This window comes from Perna viridis, chromosome 6, assembly GCF_037379345.1.
Source record: "Perna viridis isolate PV_CMFRI_1.1 ecotype Kerala chromosome 6, ASM3737934v1, whole genome shotgun sequence".
Taxonomy (NCBI): Eukaryota; Metazoa; Mollusca; class Bivalvia; order Mytilida; family Mytilidae; genus Perna; species Perna viridis.
The window spans coordinates 24,679,543-24,703,277 of record NC_142450.1 but is presented as its reverse complement, the minus strand read 5'-3'; the positions used below and the strand labels follow the sequence as shown (position 1 = coordinate 24,703,277).

The 23,735-nt window shown below is 33.7% G+C and overlaps 2 protein-coding genes across 3 annotated transcripts; one reads left to right on the top strand and one right to left on the bottom strand.

Moving 5' to 3' along the window:
* The first annotated feature begins 169 nt into the window (after nt 1–169).
* On the top strand, nt 170–12,287 carry LOC148614206 (uncharacterized). 2 transcript variants are annotated; one of them, XM_088588120.1, is made up of 3 exons: nt 170–339; nt 2,251–2,306; nt 6,095–12,287. In XM_088588120.1, exon 3 carries the CDS (start codon nt 6,098–6,100, stop codon nt 8,714–8,716), a length of 2,619 nt encoding a protein of 872 aa, XP_088444246.1. In that variant the 5' UTR covers nt 170–339; nt 2,251–2,306; nt 6,095–6,097; the 3' UTR covers nt 8,717–12,287. The 2 variants fall into 2 exon arrangements, with proteins under 2 accessions (XP_088444246.1, XP_088444247.1); XM_088588121.1 differs by lacking the exon at nt 2,251–2,306.
* Nucleotides 12,288–17,732: 5,445 nt separating this feature from the next.
* Nucleotides 17,733–21,199, bottom strand: LOC148614205 (uncharacterized). The gene has a single exon (XM_088588122.1). It carries the CDS (start codon nt 21,041–21,043, stop codon nt 19,232–19,234), a length of 1,812 nt encoding a protein of 603 aa, XP_088444248.1. The 5' UTR covers nt 21,044–21,199; the 3' UTR covers nt 17,733–19,231.
* Between the last annotated feature and the right edge of the window lie 2,536 nt (nt 21,200–23,735).

The following is a 23,735-nucleotide window of genomic DNA, read 5'->3' as shown; positions in this document are numbered from 1 at the left end:
TGATTTCATTGTGTATATCGAGAGCTTGCATTGATAAACCAGACTGTTCTGTTTACAATATTTAGTAAAACTAAACTACAGAACCAGAAACAATTTTGAAACCGATCAGGGAGTGTACATTATAATATACACTCCCTACTCGGTTTTATGTTTTCAAAAACGGAAAATGGTAGGGGACAAAAGAACTGTTCAGGGGCGAAAGAACTTTCAAAAATTGTAGTTCGCCTGGTTCTCGGTTTGAAAAGAACAGAAAAAGAACATGAAGAAAAGAAACTTGAAAAAGAACTATACAAACAAATCAGTTCTAATGTCGCGTTACAACAATAAACACAAGATTAAGTGAGTAATGTAATAATTAAGGTTGGAAGTTTTTAAAAATATTTGCTGATTAAAGCAGAGACTCACAGTAGACACTTAATAATAAAAGAGTTTTTGACCACAGGGATTCGTAGAAGTGATTGTATGCAAGATATACTGATATGGGGCCTCGGTGGTATATGAGTGGGAGAAGGGAAGAAATAAGTTTCATCCTGCCAATTTTCAAATTCCTGAAAATTAAAACTTTTTCCACCTATAACGACCATTTATTTGGTATTTTTCTGTAACCTGCTTGGAAGGAACCATGTATTGTGATGTCCATGCCAGTTTGATGAAATTTATGGTTTTTTTTTCAAAATCAACAACCTTGATGAGGAATGCCACCTTGGTCTCACTTCTTGACGATTCTTGCTGCTAATTATTGAGACAGAGGTGTTTCTGGTCAAGGAATCTTATTTCTTCCCTTCTCCCACTCATATACCATATCAGTAAATCTTGCAGGAGACCTATATTTAAAGGAGATTTGGCACAAAAAATATTGTTTTATTATGGGGTAGACATTGCCTAAATCAGCGTGCACCGTGAGCTTTACCATACATGTATGGTCTGTGTGAGACTCGTAAAAATAATGAAGGGCATTACAAAGAGAGGGGGGTCGACCCTAAAAATTTTTGCTTCGCAAGTGCAGTATTTCATTTTTATTGAAGCAAAATCAATATTTCTAATTGAAAATTTGCCTTGTTAATTAATGGGGAATTTTATTTTTCAATTAATGAATAACTTGAACAATTTTCCCCCAAAATTCCAATCCCATAACCCCTTCCACCTTGCTCTCAAAATGGTCAATAACTTTATAGCACTTCCCAATACTTTACATTTTTTTATCCCTCAAGGGCTTCTCCAGCAACATTCATTTCAGTTTTGGCCTGAAAGATCAATCTGTACAGGCACCGGAAATATTACAGTTCACAACTGGTGGGAATATTTTACACATATCTTGTGATGTAAGCAAAATTCAGACGACAGCTGCAAATTCCAAACAAGAAAATGATTGCCTTTCCTATCTTAGAAATGCTATGCTTCGATTTTGATAATTGAATCGGAGTTGTATTTTTTTCCAAAGCGGGCTAGGTTCTTGACAACAGCAACAGTGGAACAGCGGAGATACACATACGTACATGTACATCCACATGTTCCCCAAAGTTTTTAAAAAACATAACATTCCCTTCTTTAAATAAGTAAAACAAATAAGAAAAAGACTTGAAAACTATCAGAGAAGATGAATTTATTTTTACTGAAATGTAATCTGAACCAATATTTTTTTATTGAATGAGTTATTTGTGTTTTCACGAGGACCTAATTAATATGCATAAATGAAAACTTGAAGTAACACTCAATTACCATATATACATGCAGAAGTGCTACGTCATTGGTTCTCAATCTCCATTTCAGCAATGAGTTAAAGATATAAATCCTTGATTTGAGTGCATTGAAAATGTATACACGTGCTGGAAAAATTAATTAATCTTTGAAATTAGCTTGTATATATGATGCAGAGTGGTCCGCTGATCTGTGTTTAAGTGAGATAATTGTGTTTAGAAAGCAAGAAGACTAAAGTTCTTCTCATTTTCTGTCAGCTTTTCATTTACATTAGGCATACATCCCTGCATGGCCAATACACAACTACTTTGCACACTATTTTTAGGACTTGAACAGCAGGGTTCAACTAAAGTAATAGCACTCTGTGTATCGTTCTTTCCTTGCCACTGGGTTATATCAATAAATAAGCCTGGTAGACTTAATTGTGGCCAAGAGAAAGCGTGGGCGGGTTCTTTTATCTTAACATGGTTTGGCGACTTGTGACATAAGTGTTGACGCAGGTGTATTACTTTGATATAATTGAAATATAATTGAATTTCTTTTGTCTTACAGATTTTGAAATAAAACAATTTACTTTGAGAATTTGACACAGTACCAGTATATAGTAGGTGAGTTTATAGGAGCTTTTCTGGTACAGACAGTTTTTTATTGGTCAGTTCAAATATTTAATTTTAGCAAAAAAAAATTAGAACACAAGGAAGCTACAGCACGAAACTCTTATGGGTTCTCAAATAAAATTATCAAAAACCAATAAATCATAAACATGTTCGTATTATCCTCAGAGCTTGCGGGGACTTTATATTACACTCCCTGGTAGAAACGTTCTGTTTAAAAGGGGTGAAATCAATATTTTCATTGAAGATTGAGATCAGAACAGTTTAAATGTTAGAATATGAATTTAATTTACTTCTTGTAAAAAGTTCAATCTTACATGACAGATCATAATGAAATATTTCTATGACTTTAATCTTTGAACAGAAGTGTTGTCGTCTCACTTTGGATAGTCTAGTCTTCATACCTGTAATAGTTAAATATTTCTGACATAGTTTATCAATTTCTTTTTGAACTGGTTTAAATTGATACAGCTGTAAGTATATATTTGCTGGCAAACCAACACTTATAATATTTTCACTCTCAGTTGTAGAAATCATGTAAAATTTGAAAAAGCCCTACACATTTCAACCCTTCGATCTATGAATTGAGAACCAATGACGTGACACGGTCATGTAACGGTATCGACCACATGGCTAATTAAAATTTGTATGGCTTGGGTCATCATTGATTTTGAATCAATTTATCTCCAATTAAACGACTACAATGGGCGTTTTTATGTATTAAGTGTATTAAATGAAATAAACCAAAAATTGAAAAAATAATTTTTTGTGTCACGTCTCCTTTAACGAGAAAAGAAACTTGTTAATTAGCCAGTTTATCCATAAAATTATATGCGGTGGAGAATGAGATTCCCTGACCTTTCCACTTTTTATTAAACTACTACTTCATAAAATGATCTGAAATAAGATGGAGGCGATTCCAAGTTGTCATCACAATGGGTACTTGAAGATTTTACTCAATTATCTTTAAAAACAAAAAAATTGTGATAGGTTATTTAAATGTGAAAATAATTTAATTTTGAATTATTTTCATTTTCCTAAAAATCAGGGGTAGATAACTTGTTTTCAATACTTCTTCTTTATTTGTTTTGGTAGAAAGAAAAATGTGATATGAACAAGAAGCTAAAATGTTGTAGAATGGGAAAATGAAAGATTTATTTCAATATTCACAATACTTTTTCAGTTATGATAATTTAAAGTCAAATTGTCATTGTCAATTAAATAAGTACAGGATCATGTTCTCTGCCGCATGTTTATGTGAGATTTCAGTAAGTTGCATGTCTATTTAATTACATATCTATGATCTTGCATATATAAAATAACTTTTACGAGTCCCTGTGCATTGACTTTTCAAGCCATTTGGCATTGCAGGACTTTTGGCTAAGTTTCGTAGATTTATGTTCTTTACTTCTTTCCTCATTAAATAGTGTGTAGGAAGCATTGCCTATGATCAAACACAGTATGTTTTAAAAAAATTTTACCAGTATTGGTTTAACTGTAATGACGAATTGAAGGCATGTTGAATTTTTGATTACTCACATTTCTTTGAAATAGTTATTAAAATAAAATGAGGAAGGCATTTTCCTTAAAGTGCAAGTGAAGCATTTAGTTAGTCTCCTTTTAAATAAAATAGATTTCATGTCATTTACCATTTTTGCGTACTTTGATTAAGGAGAAAAATATTTGATAATAAATTTGCATTCAGGGAATTTAGTTCTAGCAGTAATGTGTCAAGAAGCATTAAATGTGTTAAGAATGTTCTATTTAACACATTTATCAGTCAAATTTGCCATTCTATCGTCATGTGCCTATCATTTATATTTTACCATTTACAAACAGGAAGTGAAGAGCAGTGATTTTAAACAAGTAAAATTGGTGAGAAAATTCAAATTGAAAAAAGTATCTAAATTTTGAAAATCTTCTGTTCATCAAGGAAAATTATTTTCTTATAAGCTGAAATTGGTTTTAATTTAGTATAATTACAGTGTAGGATAAATACTCTGTTAATATACTTTTTGACTGTAAATGGACATTAACTTTTGTGATAGGACAGTGGTTAGACATTATTGATGAAAATTGTTAGTTTTGAGAAAGGGAGGAATGTGTTAAGACACTATATGACTTCAGAGTTATTATGATTGCTCATGTTAATTACTAAGTAGACTATATGTACTTGTAGGTATAAAACAACCAAAAAGGGAATCAAAAGAACATATTAAAAATCAATTATCAACAGCAGAAATACCCAGTCAAATGCACATGTATACAAAAAAATACCTTGGTGAAAAATAAGTAATAAACAAGTCAAAGGATGTGTATTGATATATGGAGGTCAAATGAATGTCATATACTTGTGAATTGAATGGGTCAATTAATCATGCCCCAATGCAGGTAAACTGGATATATTCCAGATACTATTACACTTTTTGACAGGTTTAAAAATTTGGCAAAAAGGTGAAATGGAACAAAATTTGTAAATGTGTGTGAGGTTGGATCAGTAGTATGGGTTGACATTTAGTTTATACATATTAGAGGGGAGTAGCAGTTCTTAATATAAAATGTAAATGTATGGTCACAGTTTTATTTTACATCAGGTAATGTTTGAAATTTTGTTCAAACTACAATTTCACAAGAATCAAATACCTCCAGAGCTAACAGCTTTTTGATTTAATCTTTAGGTCAGATTTTCATCATTTTAGTAATTAGAATAATTGGAGACTCTTATTGTTACATATCTGTATTATACATTTTCTCTCCAACAGATCATGTCCGGACAGTATGATTTTTTGTTCTCTTCATTTTGCATTCTGTTATTATGCACATGCATGTTGCTGTAGAATTCTACCTTCTTGCTGCAGCTTTGCTGCTATTCGGGGTAGGAAACTCACTCAAATTCTAATCAGTCCTGAATACAATTTTTCAATTTATTTACTATATGTCTAAAAATTGCTGAAATTAGCCAGTCTTGGGCTGGCAGGCAGGCTATTATTTATAACTCTGTGCTATTGATTTTGGGGATAGTGACTAGAACTATTTAGGAATCAGGAGTTCAAAAGATTTTCTTTATGACTGTACAAAAACATATATAAAAGTATGTGGTTCTCAAAAAAGTTGTACATTAAGTTCCATACCACAAAAAAAAATTATTTAATTGATTTTCTTGCTGGTTTGAAAATTGTGCAAATAGGACCAGGAGAAACTTGAGTATAAACATATGTCTATGTACTGTTATTGATCATAATGAAAATGTATAACAGGGTTTCATACAACAAAAGTAAGGAATGACTTTGGAATGGTTACCATATCCATGAAGGAATACGGGGCCAAAAACATATTTTTTCTAGATTCAAGGCAATTAGCTTTCGACTAGCCTTTTAAATGATCCACAACTCTGAAATTTCAGGGACTAATAGTTCATAACTTAAAAGGATTGTTGGTCTGTTGGTTTTGTGGGACTGGGCTACTACACTGGACTGGTGAGAATGTCCTATTAAATACACAGTGTAGAAACTCAATTTGTCCATTTTGATATCTATGCATAATTCGAATGGTTGCAGTTTAAATACAATATTTTTTTATGTTGCAATATCCAGGATATATGTCAAAATCATAGTAATACTAGTAATTATTTCAACAATGCTAGAGTTTGGCTTGCAAGTTTTTTTCTGACAGTTCCATCTTACCTTGTAAGTATATCTAAGATTCTAATTCAAATATCTTTAAGATGGAGGAGTACAAATTATAGTTGTTCCTCTAACTTTAAAAGCTTATATTTTTTTCAGGAAATGTCTGATACAGAAGAACAGCTGGATGACTTACACAGGTCTTTACTGACATTGTGTGGTGCCAACCCAACTGCCTTAGATGATGAGACTGACAGCAGCTCTATTGATGGAACAGTTATTGAGGTCAATAAAGCAAAAGACACAAGAAATCAGGTTCCAGACTCTGATGGAACTTTTTGTATAGAAGTACAAATATCTGATGATCCAAGCAATTTTGAAATCACTAGCATTACCACTAGTCCTTCTAAAAGAAGTGAAACATCAGAAGTAGAAACTTCATTTGATGTCAGTGAGTATGACACTGTTGATGAAATATCTTATTCTGAAAATGAAGTATATACCACTACAAGTGAGGATACCTCAGGATGGAGTCCACCAAAATCGTGTCGGAAATTTGAGCAGTTTGAAGTTGTTGATGAAACTGATGGTGAAAGTCCTAACCCGTCCAAAAGACCAGAAAATAGAAACATATTGTTTGCAAAAAAAGAACATGCTCTGTCATTTGGAGTATCTCCTATCAAAACATTTGCAAAAGATTCTAATTGTCTTTCTTCAATGCCAAATACACCATCATTTCTTCCATGTGCTAAATTTGCTCAGAGCACTCCAATGAATAGAGCAGCTTGTATCAATGAAAGTAGCTGTAATAAAAATGAAAATATAACCAAACGGGGCCAGAAAAAGAAAAGGTCTATTTTTGAAGATGAGGAAAATGACCTCTCTGATATGTCATTTGATGAGTTGCTAGGTGATACTATGGCATTATGTCAGAATGATGGAACTGATTGGACATCTATTTTTAGAGACACTACCAATGCTTTGAAATATGACAATGTAGACAAGGATGTAACTAGTAATGAAACTGGAAATGTTAGGAAGGCAGTGTTGAAAGATTGGAAAATGCTTTATGCTCACACTGAGTTACAAGATGATTCACAGAAAAATATCTCTCAGGGAGAATTAATTGAAATGGATGAGTCAAAATTTGATGAAACTATTGTAGATGAAAATAGAGACAGTAAAACTGAAGTTGATGAGAATAAGCAAGGTGACATTCCACCCTGCACTTTAAGAGAACTTGGTAAACAACCTCAAGTGAATACTTCAGTAACTGTACTTGGAAATTTTTCAAAGAAGACAGTAACAACCAAAGATGAAGAAAGTAAACCTTCTATATCTGAGCTTCATAATCATATTGAACTGCCGGTTTCCTGTAGTCAGGATCAAAATTCATTATTAACAAAAAATATTAATGATCACAATTTGAGTAAAATCAAAATAGAAACCATGTTTGCTGAAAATGAAAAAGAATCAAAAGAAAAAGATAAAAGTGGGTCAAAAGGTCGATTTTCAAACTTTCAAAGTTTCATTTTATCAGATATTGAAACCACAGAGGATGAGATTGAAGTAGAGGAATCTGAAGATCTCCTTGGTTTGAATAATTTCACCTACAGTGAAGCAGACGACATTGATATTGATGATGAAGATGAGGCAACACTCTTGGATGACACCATTACCAACCTACCTGAATCGATCAAAAACAAGTACAAGTTATATAAGGAAGTAACAATTGTGAAAGAAAAGGAAAAAGAGCCATCTGATAGTCAGGAACAAATTGCAGGTACTGATATAAATGAAAATCTGACAAAAGTTAAAACTGAATCTGATGGAAAAGTGGCAGGCATTAAACAGAATGAAGATTTGGTAACAGTAGTTATAACAGAAGAAGATGAAGTTCAGGTTTTAGAGGAGGAAAATGAGAAACTAACTGACATCAGTAAAGTAACAGGGAAAATAGACTATGAGGCTGAGCGTAAATATTTCAATATTGAAAGTGCGGAGGTTAGAGATATAATTCATCAGTGGGGTAGCAAAGGTATTCAAGATCCAGATATGAATTTGTCACAAGCTTCGAACTTACATAGAAAAAGAAATAAGCAAGGAATGTTAGAAGGGAGTCATTTATCTTGTATATGGCTTAGGATATCAGTGGAGGCAGGAAAAGAATGCTTATCACCTATGAAGAAAAGACAAAAGCTGGACAGTGAAGCAAGAAATAGACAAGACGTCATGAAACTTGAAGAGGAACTTAAAGACATTGAGAATAGATACCAGGGGAGTTTGAGAAAGTTATGGCAGGAGTGGATTTATGAGAGAGATAGTTTAGAGGCAAGGCATAGACCAGTTTTTCAAAAACTGAAGTATGGTCAGCTTTTAGAAATGAAAGAAAATTATGATAGGTATAGATTTACTAATATTGATATGTTTAAAATGAATGTAATGAGATTGCATATGGAACATGAGCGGCAAAAAATTACCTGTCGAGGCAGATTTAATGATGAGTTGAATAGGTTAAAGCATATTTTTCAGAGGCGTGAGGTAGAGTTTGATAGGAACTTTAATCATAGGAAAAATCAGTTAAGTTCATTAATTGATCAAATGAAACATGTTAAGTCTGATGGTCGTTATGGTCATCATGTCTCAGCTCAGTTTGTTAAAGGGCCTTGTCGCTCAAATAAGCTAACAAGGTCATTGGTTGAGGTCTATGTCCCTGCTGAAGTTGCTGGTTGTATTTTGAGGGAGGATGAAGTTGTTGACTCATTTTATAAATATGTTTGATTTAATGGTGCTATCTCCTTACATTTTTCATACATGTCTAGTCTTCATCATGCATTTGTTAAAAATAGACTTGGGGCTTTATTCCCTTTCTGTTGAATTTGATGCTACATGTGTGCACATCTGTTCAAATGAAATCAATGCTAGTGATAAAATTTGTCCACTGTTCAATAGTATTCACTGTTAAATAGAATATTATTTCAATGAATGAAGAGTATGATGCTCAAACCTGCATAGAACTATACAAACCAGCTATTTAACAGACCGCCTTCATTTAGTGCAGTCCTGTCTAATTAGAGTTAACTGGCTTTCCTTGTATTGTTGTAATATTTTGGAAAGGTCAATAAGATTTCTCTGTTGAAGAGGTGACTTTTGTACACAAGTTTTACTTCTCACATTCCTTTTATGAATTTCTTAATCCTGTTTGATCTTATACCATGTGTATCAAATAGTCAGTATGGAAGAGTGCTTTGAGAATTAGGATCTTAGTTTCAATTTTTTTTGTCTATTTGAGGTTTGCATCCAGGACTAATATATATGTTTCACATTGCTGTTTGTGATTTATATACTCTGATATAGGCTAACCCATATTGTCTTGGGTTGATGCATGTACCTGGGCTAATATGGTGTAACCTATGTTTAAATCTGTGATCTTATCAAATATCTGTTATCCATTGGGCATGTTCATGTACATTGTAAATAAGATAAATTTCTGATTTTTTGTGTGCTCTTTCAGCTTCATTCAACATACATTAAGTTTTAATCTATTCAATAAGATCCTATCTGTTACTCAGGTTGCATTTATAATATTTTTTTTATGGTTGTGAATTTGTTTTTACACCAATGAACACACATATACAATGAACAATATACTTATTTTTATTTGCACTTTCAAATTTTGTTCAAGTCATTGTAAGTGCATGTTTGGTCAAGTTGTTACAAGAGGGTTAACATCTTTGTTGCAATGCCAATTTGTTTCAGAACTTCACTCTAAAAACCCCTTTTCTATATGTCAGTGAAATGTATGCAAGTAACTATGAACAATATTTGTTATGTTGTTTAGTATATGACTTAAGGAGGGAGACCTATGGTAAGGGAAACATCTCTTAAAAATCATTGGAATGTTTGTATTCAGCATTTTACACCAATCTTGTGCAAGCATAATATTAACTTGGATTCATTTTATTCTGCTTCAAAAGAAAGCTTGAGAGGCTTTGGTGAAATTGAATATGATACAAACATATCACTGATTTCACAAGATATGTCCCTTACCCTAAGTCTACCTCCTTAAAATTGAATTAAAGGTAATGAATGTTTTGGCTTTGTTTATTTTTGTTATATAGAAAATGTAAATCTTAGTACCACTAGTATCCTTTAATCTGTTATGTTTTTAAACTGCATTACTGAATCATCAACTTTAATAAGAAATATTCTTTTTGCCAAATGTTTTAGGCTTCTATCAAAATAACATGTGAACAATGTGACATGAATAAGTTTGTTCTTTAATGCAGCTTTAATGGCTTCATCATGTTTTCTTATATGAATGTTTAGTTCTTTGTTTTGGTGGATAGTAATAAATGATGTAATTTTTGGTGCTAGAAATGATTGTGGTACTTAATAATGTATTTTGGTATCAGTAGCTGTAAAATATGTGCTTTATTTTGTATTTCACCTTCTGTGTATATTTTGTTGAGATTTTAAACCCACTATACTCACTGGAATATGATCAAAGAGAAAATGCATAGTGCTGCCATAGCACCCTGAACAATTGTGTTTCTGACCCTTCATGTATATTTGGGTGTAAGTATGTCTTAGGCAATAACCATTTTTATCCTGAGGGGAGGATGCTGGGATTTGATGTAAGATAAGAATTTTTTTTGCACAAACAACAATTGAAATCAATATTTTTATTTATAAACCTGCCTTGTTAAGCAACAGGAAAATATAGAAAGATTTTTTTTCCTTTCAATAAACATTAATGAAACCCTTGGTGTATCAATATGTTGAGTTATTGTAATAGTTATCATGTTTCTGGTAGATGTATCATGTATAAATTTTATTATTGCAGATACCCAGCTTCAGTTTTATACCCAATAGTGCATTTTTTTTTAATTTGATACTCTTCCTTACTTATAGTGAAAATGGTTGTAATTGTGTTTCTCTCTTTGTTTTATTTTTTACAATGATTAATTCATTGTTATAATTTCAGAATTACAATACTAGCTTGTCTGATAAAAATTTCTCTTCCATATGATTTGATGAAAAAAAAATTATGATATCTTCGTTTTTTTCACTAAATGTAACAAAAAAACCTTCAAATTTGGATCCTTCCTAGCATCATATATCAGAGGCAAATCCAGACACTTTGAAAAGGAGGGATGCCATCCAGGGTTTAGAAAAAAAGTGGGGTACTAGGACATTTTTTGCCTATTTTTGTCAATTTTACACATTAAATTGACAAATTTTCCTAAAAAAGAGAGGTGTGGCAACCCCCTGCACTGGATCCGTCACTGTATACGATATCCGTACCCCCTGCACTGGATCCGTCACTGTACACGATATCCTTACCCCCTGCACTGGATCCGTCACTGTATACGATATCCGTACCATGCCTACATTTGACATAGAAACCTGTACATTTTAGGGTTTATTTAATGTCTGTGCTCCTTGCACAGATTTCTGGCTTTGATTTGGATTTCTTTTTTAAATCCCACCAATTTGATAAAATGGTTGGTTCTGTATGATTATGATAATTTTGTACTAGTTTAAATCAGAAAATTAGAAGATTTTTATATTTAAATTAGCATGTAGCACTATTTTTCTTCAAGACCATGTTATAAAGATGTAATGTAAAGCTTAAGTGTACCAGTATGTAGAGCAATTTGTATATAAGTTGTAACATTGAATATCATGCAACTTTATTTTTATTAGCATGCAATTTCTATGGGAATTTTCATTGAAATTTTTAATCTTTTTAAACATTGACTGTGTATTGTAATTTCTTTCCCTATCTTGTGGTTGAACAATTGAGCAAGGATTTTTATTGTAGGCTACGACAAATATCCTTGCTCAATTGTTAGTAGTTTAGCATTGGCAGTTGGTCATGTTGAACAGCAGTCCATATAAATAATGTATACACTGCCAATGGTGGAGGTGACACAAGATCTGTCATTTTGTAAATGTGTATGGATTTCATGTAAAAGAATACTGAGATTGATTTTTTGGGGTTGTGACTTGAGACAAGTAAGAATAAGGGGTCAGAAACAAAGTATTTTTTTCTGATTTCTGATTGATAATTTGAGTAAAAGGAAATGGATTACTTTAAAACTGTACTACAAGGTGCTATACTCTTAAATGAAGGTGTTGTTGATTTTGGAGGTTTTTGCTGGAACAATATCTGAATAAGGGGCCAAAAAGTGAGCAATTTTCTTATCTTGTGTCAAATATCTAATGGTAATCAAAATTCAAGGTTGATCAAAGTTGAAAGGTGTGTCCATATATGCCCTAACTGTTCTGAGTTTGACCTCTGTGGTCATATCGACTTCTTATTCTATTAAAGGATGTTCACAAGTTGTACTCTTGAATATCATGTAAGTTTTTTTTTTTTCATTACTATGCAATTTCATTCACATTTGTGTCTTACCTTATTATACATTACATGTTATGTTCAGACTAGTCATAAATATTTTTATAACTTGGAAAGAAATAATGTGGATGTAATGTTCAAAATACTGAGTAGTTTGTTTATCAATTATCATTTCCTAAATGTGACTAGTGCAGTTAAATTAAAGTGAAAAAGCCACCTCTTTGGCTTTTAAAGTATACAGAAAGTTATGAAACTCCAGGTTGATTCTAGGCTTTTAATTACTAGTACCCAGTTTGCAAAAATTTTGCACAAAACAAGATTTTTCAACAAAAAGAATGAGGGTTCTAATCCTGAAACCCTCCCCTTGATCTGTTGAAAGTTGGGCAAAATCTTGATGTAAAAAACAAAGGGTTATTTTATGGCTATGCCTGTTCCACAATTGAAAAGGAGATTGGAAAAGGTTCACCAACAGTTGTTCTCCAATTAATTAGGGGTCTATGATATAATATATCATGGGTCTATGTGTTGCCCTTTGAAACCAAAAGAGTTCTCAGGTATACCTACAGTTTATAAGCATAGTTGTCGAAAATCAAGAGCATATTCCTAGATGGACCATTTAAGCATTCAATGTTATTTCAAGCATTGGCTCACTATTTATTTTTTAATGCATTTTCCTTCTGTATCTTATGGTTGAGTCTGTCAAGCATGCTTTGAATAAATTTTCTGAATCCAAATTAAGAACATTGTCAAGATGTTAACACTTGTACTAATTGCAATGGTTAAGTCATATATGGTACTATTTAGCTTTGTCCCACACAGCCTAATAATACTTATAACTAGTTCCTTTGTGTTGATATGTTTCCTCAAGTGATTGATCAAGATTGGAAACCACCTTTAGTTCCAGTTTTGTTTTTTTTTTTTGTAAAATTTTGGCAAAATGGTCATATAATAGCCTGAATCCTCCCCTCATATAATTTCTGGATCAGAAACATTTTAGCTCATCTGTCAAAAGGCCAAGTGAGCTTTTGTCATCACTTGGTGTCCAACGTCATCCACTGTCGTCATGGACACATTTTAGAAAATCTTCTTCCCTGAAACTACTAGATTGACAGGATGTAAACTTGCCATGATTGTTCCTTACTTAAAATAGAACATAGGGGTCAGTAGGTAGTTTCTTGCAAATATCTCAAGAACTGTTGGCTGATGAGTATTGTGCACAAATAAATGTTAGGAATTATGATCCATGAAAAAACATGGCCGCCATTACAAAAAATAGAACATAGGGGTCTGAAGGCATGCAAAAAACTCAAAAACTGTTGCCTTTAGGTTACAGACCACCAATTGCATCATTGATTTGGAACGTACACAAAAAAAATCCTACGCCAAGGTACAAAGTAGTCAATCTAGCATGCCATTATAAAAAAAAGTTGACAATATTTTTAAATGAATAAAATTCTGATAATTTTGAGCCCAAAGTATGCTGCCTCAAACTTAAATAGACTAATTTGGTGAAACTATAATTAAAGATGGTCTAAATAAAGAATTTTTAGGATTAGCCAAGCTAGTTTTAGGCTAGATGAGTTCCAAGTGTCAGTGAGAGAGTAATCAAGGGAACCAAGCTTATAGCAGTAATCAAAAGAATGTAATCCAGGGATAAAGACCTGACATGGAAAACAGACATTCACTGCAAGGTAGTAGACCCCTTGTGAAACTTTTAGTGACAGCAGTACATGTGTATGTTTCAGGTGATATATGGATTTGGTTAGGTTAAACTCAAGGTAAACTACTGAGGATCCCCTTAAAATGAGCAAATTAATATGGAGAGTAATGGGATTCTGAATTAGTGGTTTTGTAGCCTTAACTGAAAGAGTAATCAAGGGAACCAAGGTTATAGCGGTAATCAAAAGAATGTAATCCAGGGACAAAGACCAGACATGGAAAACAGACATACACAACAAAGAACATAAAGTAACTAAAATCATACATACAAAGTAACAAAAGTAAATGAGCAACTCGGACTCCACTAAAAACTGGGAGCATGGACCAGGTGCACCGGTAGGGTAAGCGTCCTCTGCTTTTCTAGAAACACCCTTCGAGTTGCTCATAAAAAGTCAAGTCCGGGGTAGACAAACGAGGAAAGGAAAACTATGACCCGTTGAATAAATCAGTTTTCATGGTGTTGATGGATACACCATAACAATCCACGAGTTCATGATGATGACCATAAAACTTCTATAGTGATGACTTCAATCTTGTAGCAACATAACCCTGTTCCAGAAGCCTATTTGAAATGCATGGCAAAATATTATTACTCTCAAAAGTGTCCCAAACTGTCTTAAATTCTTTAAAACCATGCAAAGAGTGATGCACAATCAAAATTCCCTCCAAAATATCACAATTTTTACAATTTTCTTAAAAAATCAGTCAAATACTACGAAAGTACTTTAATTTGTGGATACCAAATTTCGTGGATAAGTGGAGAAACACAAGTTTGTGGATTCTTAAATTCGTGGTTTTAATGTTTTCAGTATACACATCATTGGTATTCTCCATTTTGATGGGAACCAAATTTCATGGTTTTGCCTTCCCACAAAAACCACAAAAATTGGTACCCCACGAACAATAGTACTTTCACAGTATGTGATTTTGACCAATTTTAAGGCCTGATGGGTTCAGAAATGTACATTTTCTAATAGTAGGTAGTTTTTTGCATGTCTAATGGTTCTTTTTACTTGCTTGTAGTAATATCTGTTAGTTTAAGCAAGTTAAGAAAGAATGTTGCAAGTACAAGGAGGGAAAATTTGAAAAAATTAAGATTTCATGTATGCAGATAAGAATGTTTGTCCAGCTCCCATGTGAAGTATAAGAATTCAAATTTCTGAAAGTTCTTACTTATGAAACACTTTTTGGGGGATATTTTAGTGCGAAAACATGAATGTTACCAGAAAATCACCCAAAAACAAGTCTTTGAATGACAATATATAGAAAATTTATGGGTTTCTGTATAGATGGTTAAAAGGGAGAGGCGGCTTGGCTTTTATTTTTATAAAAATTGATAATATTTGAGATAGTTTTGACTTCATAGCATTGTTTGGGTGTAAATAATGTTGTTTTGTAAGGATTTAATGTAACATTCATGAGTTAATTAAAACAAGATACATTGTATAAGAAGACACTCAGGCCCTGTTTCTTGATAGGCCAGTTTGCAGTTTTTATGGCCCTGCAACTCTGATATCCTCCTATAAAAACCACATTTTTTTTCTCAGAAAACACTCATTTAAACTGTCTGAAAGTTGGTAAATATGTTCAAAATATTCTAATGGTTGAACAGAATGAATGTTTTTATTTTTGAAAGTAAGAAAACATCTCTTTAGGTTACAGACCACCAATTGCATCATTGTTTTGGAATATACACAAAAAAATCCGACGCCAAGGTACGAAGTAGTCACTCTAGCATGCCAATATAAAAACAGTTGACAATATTTTTAAATGAATGAACTTTTTTCAAAAAGGGAATTTTATTCTTTTTAAAAAACCGTTGCATTTAGCAAAATTCTTGCATAGGGAAGCTTCATGTGACGGACCTATGTCTAAATTTTAAAACGATTCGTCGACTGATGTAGGAGTTACGACCCCTGAAACAGTTTTTGTGGGTTTTTTTTTCACATGTACAATTTAAACCACACAAGATCATTAAACTTAAATGAAAATAAGTATATTTATCCTTTAGTGTATTGTGCTCAAAATGACTGTTGTGAATTTTAATCCGTGAATAGATATGGCTGCCTTTACGAAAAATGGAACATAGGGGTCAGATGACAGTTTTTTTTTTAAATGCTCCAAAAAGTGTTGCCTTAAGCGAAATTCTGGTTCAGGTCTTAAAAATGCTATGAAAAGCAATTCTTGCATTTGACAATTTAGTTAAGTTTAACATGGCCTGTCTCATTCCTGTAGTTTTTCAAATAAGTAAATGGTTAACGAGGTGAGCGATTCAGGCTCTCGAGAGATTAGTTAAAGAAATTCCGCCCTTCCCCGGTATTTATTTCCATACAGTATTCTCATTGTATATAGATTTAGTTAGCTGTTGTTTTCAATAAAATCGTTGACGTTGTTCTACATGTAAGTTTACGAGAATGCGACACTCTTATCATGAATACTCTGTAGAAATGTTGAATAAGAAATAAAATCAATTAAGGAATGTAACTAATATCTGAAGATATAATCTTGTATGAAGAACTATGGTTCGAATTACCACAGACCTGTAATTTAATTTATTTATAGGTCTCTGGGTTTACGCATGATAAATCGTAAATCGAACCTAAGTTCTTTTTACAATATAATTTATTCAGATATTAGTTAATTACATTCTTTATAATTTAATATTTTGGCAAAAAGTACGAAAAATTCATATTAACTTATTTCAAAACACATGCCTTTTATGCTCACTTGGCGTCCGTTGTCGTTAACAATTTTTCAAAACTCTTCTCCTTTGACACTACTTGACCAGTTGGAACTTGACTTGGTATGAATGTTCCTTGGGGTATCTTACATAGAACTTGTGTGGAAATTTTTGATCCGTCGAAAAAAACATGGCTGCTGTTACTAAAAATATAACGTAGGGGTCGGACAGTAGTTTTTCGCATATATCTCCAAAACTGTTAGGTTAAGCCAAATTATGACATGGGTAAAAGCATGATGAGATCTACCGGTGGTCAATTTTTAGTTTAATCTGTAAAGCCTTGTTAGAGCTATTGGCCCTTTATTTTGCTATTTTGTTATTTCTTTCAAATCTTCTCCTCTGACACTACTGGACCAACTGGAACCAAATTTAGTATGAATGTTCCTCGGGGTATCCTGCATAGAATTGATGTGGGGATTTTTGATCCGTTGAAAAACAAGGCTGCCGTCACTAAAAATAGAACATAGGGGACAGACAGTAGTTTTTCGCATATAATATGTCAAAAACTGCATGTTAGGTTTAGACAAATTCTCTCAATTGCTGGAATGATCCTTATGATAAGTCGTACCAAACTCTTCTTGAGACAAAATTGCTGGACAACTCCTTGTTAAATTTAATAATTGTACTTGAAAGGGAAAATTGAACAAGTTGAGCGATCCAGGCTCCGGGAGCCTCTTGTTTCAGACAGGAGTTAATTAATTGGTAAAAGTAGTCTGGTTAAAAGGGGCGATGTTTAATTAAAGATCATATTGATCAGGTAAAATAAAATCAAAACGACGGTAAAAATTGTCTAACTAAGGTGTTTGGAAATAGCGAAAACTGTTGATGACAAGGTTGCAAATTTTATCAGATGCCGAAGCTAAGAGGCTCAACGATTGTCGACCAAAATTTTCTAACAAACAAGCCACAATATTGTTATTCTTTATATTAGAGAATTGATATCGTTTTATGATTTTGTCGACCTTGTTGGTGTTGTCCGTAGACACGTACGAGAGGAATCTGGCTTACTGTGATAGTATTTTCCCAAAAGAAACCATACAAGTTTGATCAAATATAAGTATAATTTTTCGATCGATATTCCAGGACGAGATTCCAAAACCTTCATTGTAACAGTCCGACACGCTACGCCGAATATTGTGTAGAATTCCTTCTGTTTGAAACATTCTAAGCCCAAGTTCGATTTATATGTAGATCTATCATCAATAGACCTGTTTTAACAGGTCCATGCTACTTTCGGGTACATCAGTATATTAATTATGCTTTGTTATCAGAATTATTATATACCAAATCATGACAGTTCTATGACCTAACTGTAAGAATCAGACAATGGGTGAAACATGGTATGAAAAGCCCTCCATTTTTAAAGTTTTATTTTAAAATTTACATGTAACTATTTGCACCATGAGAATCAAGGAAAAAAGACCAAGATTTTCAATCTTTTTGAGTGAGAGTAATCGAGGGAACCAAGGTTATAGCGTTAATCAAGAGAATGTAATCCGGGGACATGGACCAAACATGGAAAACAGACATACACAAGAAAAAAATTAAAGTAAATAAAATCATACATGCAAAGTAGCAAAAGCAAATGAGTAACTTGGACTCCACTAAAAAACTGGGAGCATGGACCAGGTGCACCGGTAGGATAAGCGTCCTCTGCTTTTCTTGGATCACCCGCCGAGTAGCTCATAAAAAGTCAAGTCCGGGGTAGACGAAATAGAGAAGAAAAACCTATGTAAATTGAATTATAATGTTTCATTGAAATGTATCGAAAATGAACATTGCAAGACGGATTAATCTGCCAAAAACCTCATTTGCTGTAACATCTTGAGCAAATCCAGTAATGTGGAGATCAAATAGAGAAAGCATCTTTGAGTGAAATTATATATTGTCAGATCGGTGGGTTTTTGACATGCATGTATCTGATTTTGTTCCACTTTGCCTGATTCTTAGTATACTTAAGCGTCATATTTTGATCATTATATTTACGCAGAAGGGCTTTTCGTCCTTAAGATTGTAGTCATTCATCATTAATGCCTTTGAAAAGGAGTTGGCAACAAAACGTTAATGTGTTTTTTTTTAATTATTTCATACATGTTCTATGTTATGCATGACTGTTGTCCTTGTCTAGTAGGGTTATTTATACGTTCTGATTTTTGCTTGAATCCTGGTCCTCTGGTTTTCTCTTAGGGGCCCATTCTCGAGACTTAAAAATTCTATTTGAATCTCTTATTTTTCATTTCCGTACTTGTTGAAAATTATTGCATTGTAGTAGTATATTGATAAACATGTATGTGGCATAGAAAATATGTGTACTAAAATAAACTTTTTGTTTACATGTTATAATTTTCCTAGTTAAGAGTCACATGTATAAGGTTTAACGCGAAACAGTGGGATGGTTGTAAATACGGGAAACTGCAGTGGAAAGACACAGTTTAGCATCTGTAAACAAGGAGTTCTAATTATCAATAGAAATTTAGAAAATCATGCATATTTCCAAGCAGTGTAAAACAGATTCCAAAGCGTTGTAGTTGGGTGTTATCACACCGGTATATCCGCTCTTAATTGTTTGTGCCAGGTTTGTGAATATACGGTCTTTATCAAAATGATTTCCGAGATGATGTGCGCATAGAAAATCTAGAAAATGTACAAGTACCATGGTCGAAATACTTATTCGTTTGTTATTTTCGTTGAAACATGGAAATAGTTCGTCAGGTAAAAGGCCGGTTGACATGAATATTAGTGGTAGAACTAGTTCATGTTTCAGCAAAGAAAAACAATGTATTCCCTTCTTAGTCTGTGTAGCCACATTTACCGGACTGTTCACACTGATGTAAGGTTCATTTGTTATACTCACTTTGTCTGTTGTAGCGTTTACTTGAGACATTTGAATCAGAGATCTGCATAGTTGATATTGTTTGAATTTATAAAATAAGCAAGCTAACAAACACCATCCACTAACAGTACTGCCCTTTGATGCCATTAGAATATATGCCATCTTTTTCTTGTATCTCCGATAAATATGTTTATTGTTTACAGAGTTGATATTCGACATCCCAATGGCGTCTCCACTGAATTGTAAAGAAAAAAATAGTCGCACGATCAACTTGAACGATTTTTCACAATGTTTTGTCCAAGGAACAACTTTGTTTAACATATATGTAGTGCTGATATCCTTTTTATGTTGGAAGAACACCTGCAAAAAAGCAAGGTCACATACGACAGAGGAGGTCAAAGAGGACAATAATGGAAGGCATTTTTCTACAGTGTGTGTCAGCTGGACTGAATTCACCCCTAGGTCATATAAAGATTTAAGGGAACAAAGTAAACTTTCATGTCCTTCTTTAGAAAACCTGTTTTCAAAAAAGTTAATTTCAGGTATGAAATAATGGAAACATATTTCATACTCAACACAGTAGATCAAGCGTCTGAAACATTTTTCAAAACAGCGAGTAAAGTTCTCCGGTTTCCAATCATCCGGGTCACTCTCCTCAGATACCCAAAACATGACTGTTTTAATGAAGTATGAACACAGTACTTCCCGGTGTCTTACTTTGATAATATCCGACACAATTAGCTTCAGAGCCGCATAACAAAGTAATTGTGTATGAGAAAAAGAATGAACTAGTTTGCGTTCAGCAACTGAAAAAGAAATACGCCATTCTAAATTTTCAAATTGTGAAGTTTTACAACCTACAGGTACAAACAAAACACCATCCTGTACTATTTCAGAAATTAGGTCAGACCTCGGCCATTCGTTTCTATTTCTACGTACCCAAGTTTCAGCCAAACTGATCCATTGTTTACATCGAAAGCAAACCAGATATTCCGCCGCTCCATCAAGTGTCGAATGACAAGGCCCATGAATATCAAAATCGTTTTGAAGGTCTGATTCTCGAATTCTCCGACTCGACAAGTATAAATTATCGCCATGGTATTCTGACGATTTGATATGAAATTCATCTAAACTCGATCGTTGATTTAGTTTTAGTCTTACAAACCCTAATTTTGTATTCAGTGAATCAAGCAAACATTGAGCATTGAGTTGTTTTTCAATGACAACCCGGTCGTTTTCGTGTATACGTAAAGACTTATCGAGAAACATCATATCAAAATCACCACCCTCGAAGTGTATTCCTTCCGCTTTGCTACCACTGGCTATCCACTTCCATAGCCTGCCTTCTAACAAAATTTCAGCCGCCATGTAAATGTTTCTCCTCGTTCTTACCACTTCCTCCGTCCCGACCACTCTACACATTAAGTTATAGAGGTCTTTGCTACACGTCATATTGACAATGAAGTACTCGGTTTTACATATATCCACACTATATGCAACTTGGTTCCCTTGATCACTCTATGACAAAGTATAATTCGCTTGCAGGCATTCATACCGGTTTGCCCGCTTTTAAATACCCCAGTTATCAATAATCACTGTCCATGAAGCTGTATAGGCTGGACTGATAACCAAAAAATCAAAGTAAACCATTACGTACCATCAAATTGTAATTGTTTTTAAACCGATAATAAAAATATTTCAATTCAATATGGAAAGGTTATCTATAAAAGAAATCAACAATTTCTCGAAAAATTTAATGAAAAGCCAGTCGATGGAAAATTTTCCAACTGTAAAACAGGGGCACTTCACTTGGACCCAATGTTAAAGGCCTTATTTGAAATAGTGCCAGGGGGACATGGGGTATAGCGTTGTAGAGGAGACCCGTACCCACCATTCTACGTCGGAAAAAGTAGGGGTCAAGTTCAGTTTAGTGAAGTACCAGTCGACGGAAAATTTTCCAACTATAAAACAGGGGGGAGGGACCTCACTTGGACCCAATTTTAAGGGCCTTATTTGAAATAGTGCCAGAGGCTCATGGGGTATAGCGTTGTAGAGGAGACCGGTATGCATCATTTTACATCGGAAAAATTTAATTCAATTTAGTGAAGTCAATCGAAGTTTTTTTTCAACTATAAAACTTGGACCCCACTTGGACCTCATTTGAAATAGTGCCAGGGGGTCATGGGGTATAGCGTTATAGAGAATACGTAGAGAAATTAGGGTTCTTTTAGTCGTCCCGATTATTAATCTGCGGCCCGATTGACAATTTAACCTACGCCTGGGCCTCTATTTTCCAAATGCCCGACATCCCGGCAAAAAATTCAAATTTATCTGATTTCGAAGAAAATTTATAGCTAGGTTCTTTAGGCCCTTTCGTGCAAAACTAATCATTTGACAATCTGCGTCTCAAAAATAGATCCGGAAACGGGAGGCGCCTTCTACACGTTTCGTGGAAACCTAGATTTTAAATATTATTTTAATTCTCCTGTCATAAAACATCCTGAAAATGTCTGCCCTTTTTCTCAAAAGTTCCTCATCCAATTGAGATGGAACTTTTCAGGAAGTTAGAACATTCTTTGGAGGATGCAAAACTTTTAAAAAAAAATATCCAGCTGCCGCCATGTTTTCAAAATGGCCGCCGGACTGAAAGCTACCATTTTTTACACCGGAAATTTTGAATTCTTATAGGCTAAAAACCACTAATTCCACTTCCCATAGGCTTCTATGCTAATTTCACAATATTCAATGGCTTCTCTGGACTTTACCTTAACTTTAACCTGCAGAGGACTATATATCAGTATGATTCTACATATGTCAGCTCACGATCCTCAGAATGGCATGTGGGGTTAGCAGACTTGCAGTGCAGTACTGGTCACCGGAAGTGAAGTGTCTATAAATAGCATGGGAAATCCCAGTGTTTTCACAAGATAGGGGTATATTTAGAAATCATTATGGAGATTAGGCTTCACATCACAAGAAGCAAAATGCACCTATAAAATGTACAGAAATGTTTTTCCTTTCAGAAACTGTTTAAATTTTTTAAATGAGATGAGAACGTTTTTCACAGCACTATGAGGAACAGGGTTAATTTCTGCGTAGGACTATTTTTGCGTACGTTCCAAATGCTCATTGGTTGAATTGGTGGTCTGTAACCTATATTGAAAACGGCTGGTCAGAGTTCGACCAAACTTGGTATAATTATAAAGCTTAATTGTCGAAACAAAATCTTGAAAAAATTGCGTGAGTCTCGGCCGCCAACGCGGTCAAAAATTCAAAATTTCCGATTTAGATAAAAATGTAAAAATTAGGTTCTTTAAGCCATCCTGATTAATAATCTGCGGCTCAATTGTCAATTTGAGTTACGTATCGACCGCCATTTTCAAAATGGTCGCCACCGCGGTCGAAATTTCAAAGTTGGCCGATTTAGATGATAATTGAAACTTAAGTTATTTAAGCCGTCCCGATTAAGAATCTACAGCCCAATTGATAATTTGAACTAAGTATCGGCCCCTTTGTTTTAAATGTCCGCCACCGCGGTCAAAAATTCAAAATTGTTCGATTTCAATTAAATTTGATATTCAAGTTCTTTACCTGTCCCGATTAATAACATGCAGTTCAGTGTACGATATATTTCTCAAAATTAGATCCAGAAACGGGAGGCGACTTTTACACGTTTCTTGGAAACGTAAATTTCAATTATCATTATTTTTATCGACGAGCTTGTCCACACGTTTGTAAATACTTGGGAGCTTTAAACGAAACATTCACGGAAGTTAGATCTCATCAAATACATGTAAATGTGTTCCCGTAAAAAAAATCAAAGGAGGGGCGATTCGACCGAAAAGGGGGATAGGTCATAATAAAGGACATTGCGTTATCTCGAAAACCTAGGTAGCTAGGAACTTGAAAATTGGTATGGTGGTACAGTTTAATAAGCTCTTTAATATCATGCAAAAAAGTTAATCGATATTTTATGTTTTACCATAGTAAGGAAAAACAGGAACTTTTGACCGATTTATGCATATTTTCTGTAGTTTTTTCAAAGGTTAAAGAAAAGAACTTGGAATATCTTTACTTAATTTAGCAGATTTATAGAACCCTTCAAATATGATAAAACACCTGTTTTCGAGTATGAAAGATGGTC

Bases quoted from the DNA above. Each gene is read 5' to 3' on its own strand.
- LOC148614206 (XM_088588121.1), top strand. From the start codon at position 6,098: ATGTCTGATACAGAAGAACAGCTGGATGACTTACACAGGTCTTTACTG.
- LOC148614205 (XM_088588122.1), bottom strand. From the start codon at position 21,043: ATGACGTGTAGCAAAGACCTCTATAACTTAATGTGTAGAGTGGTCGGG.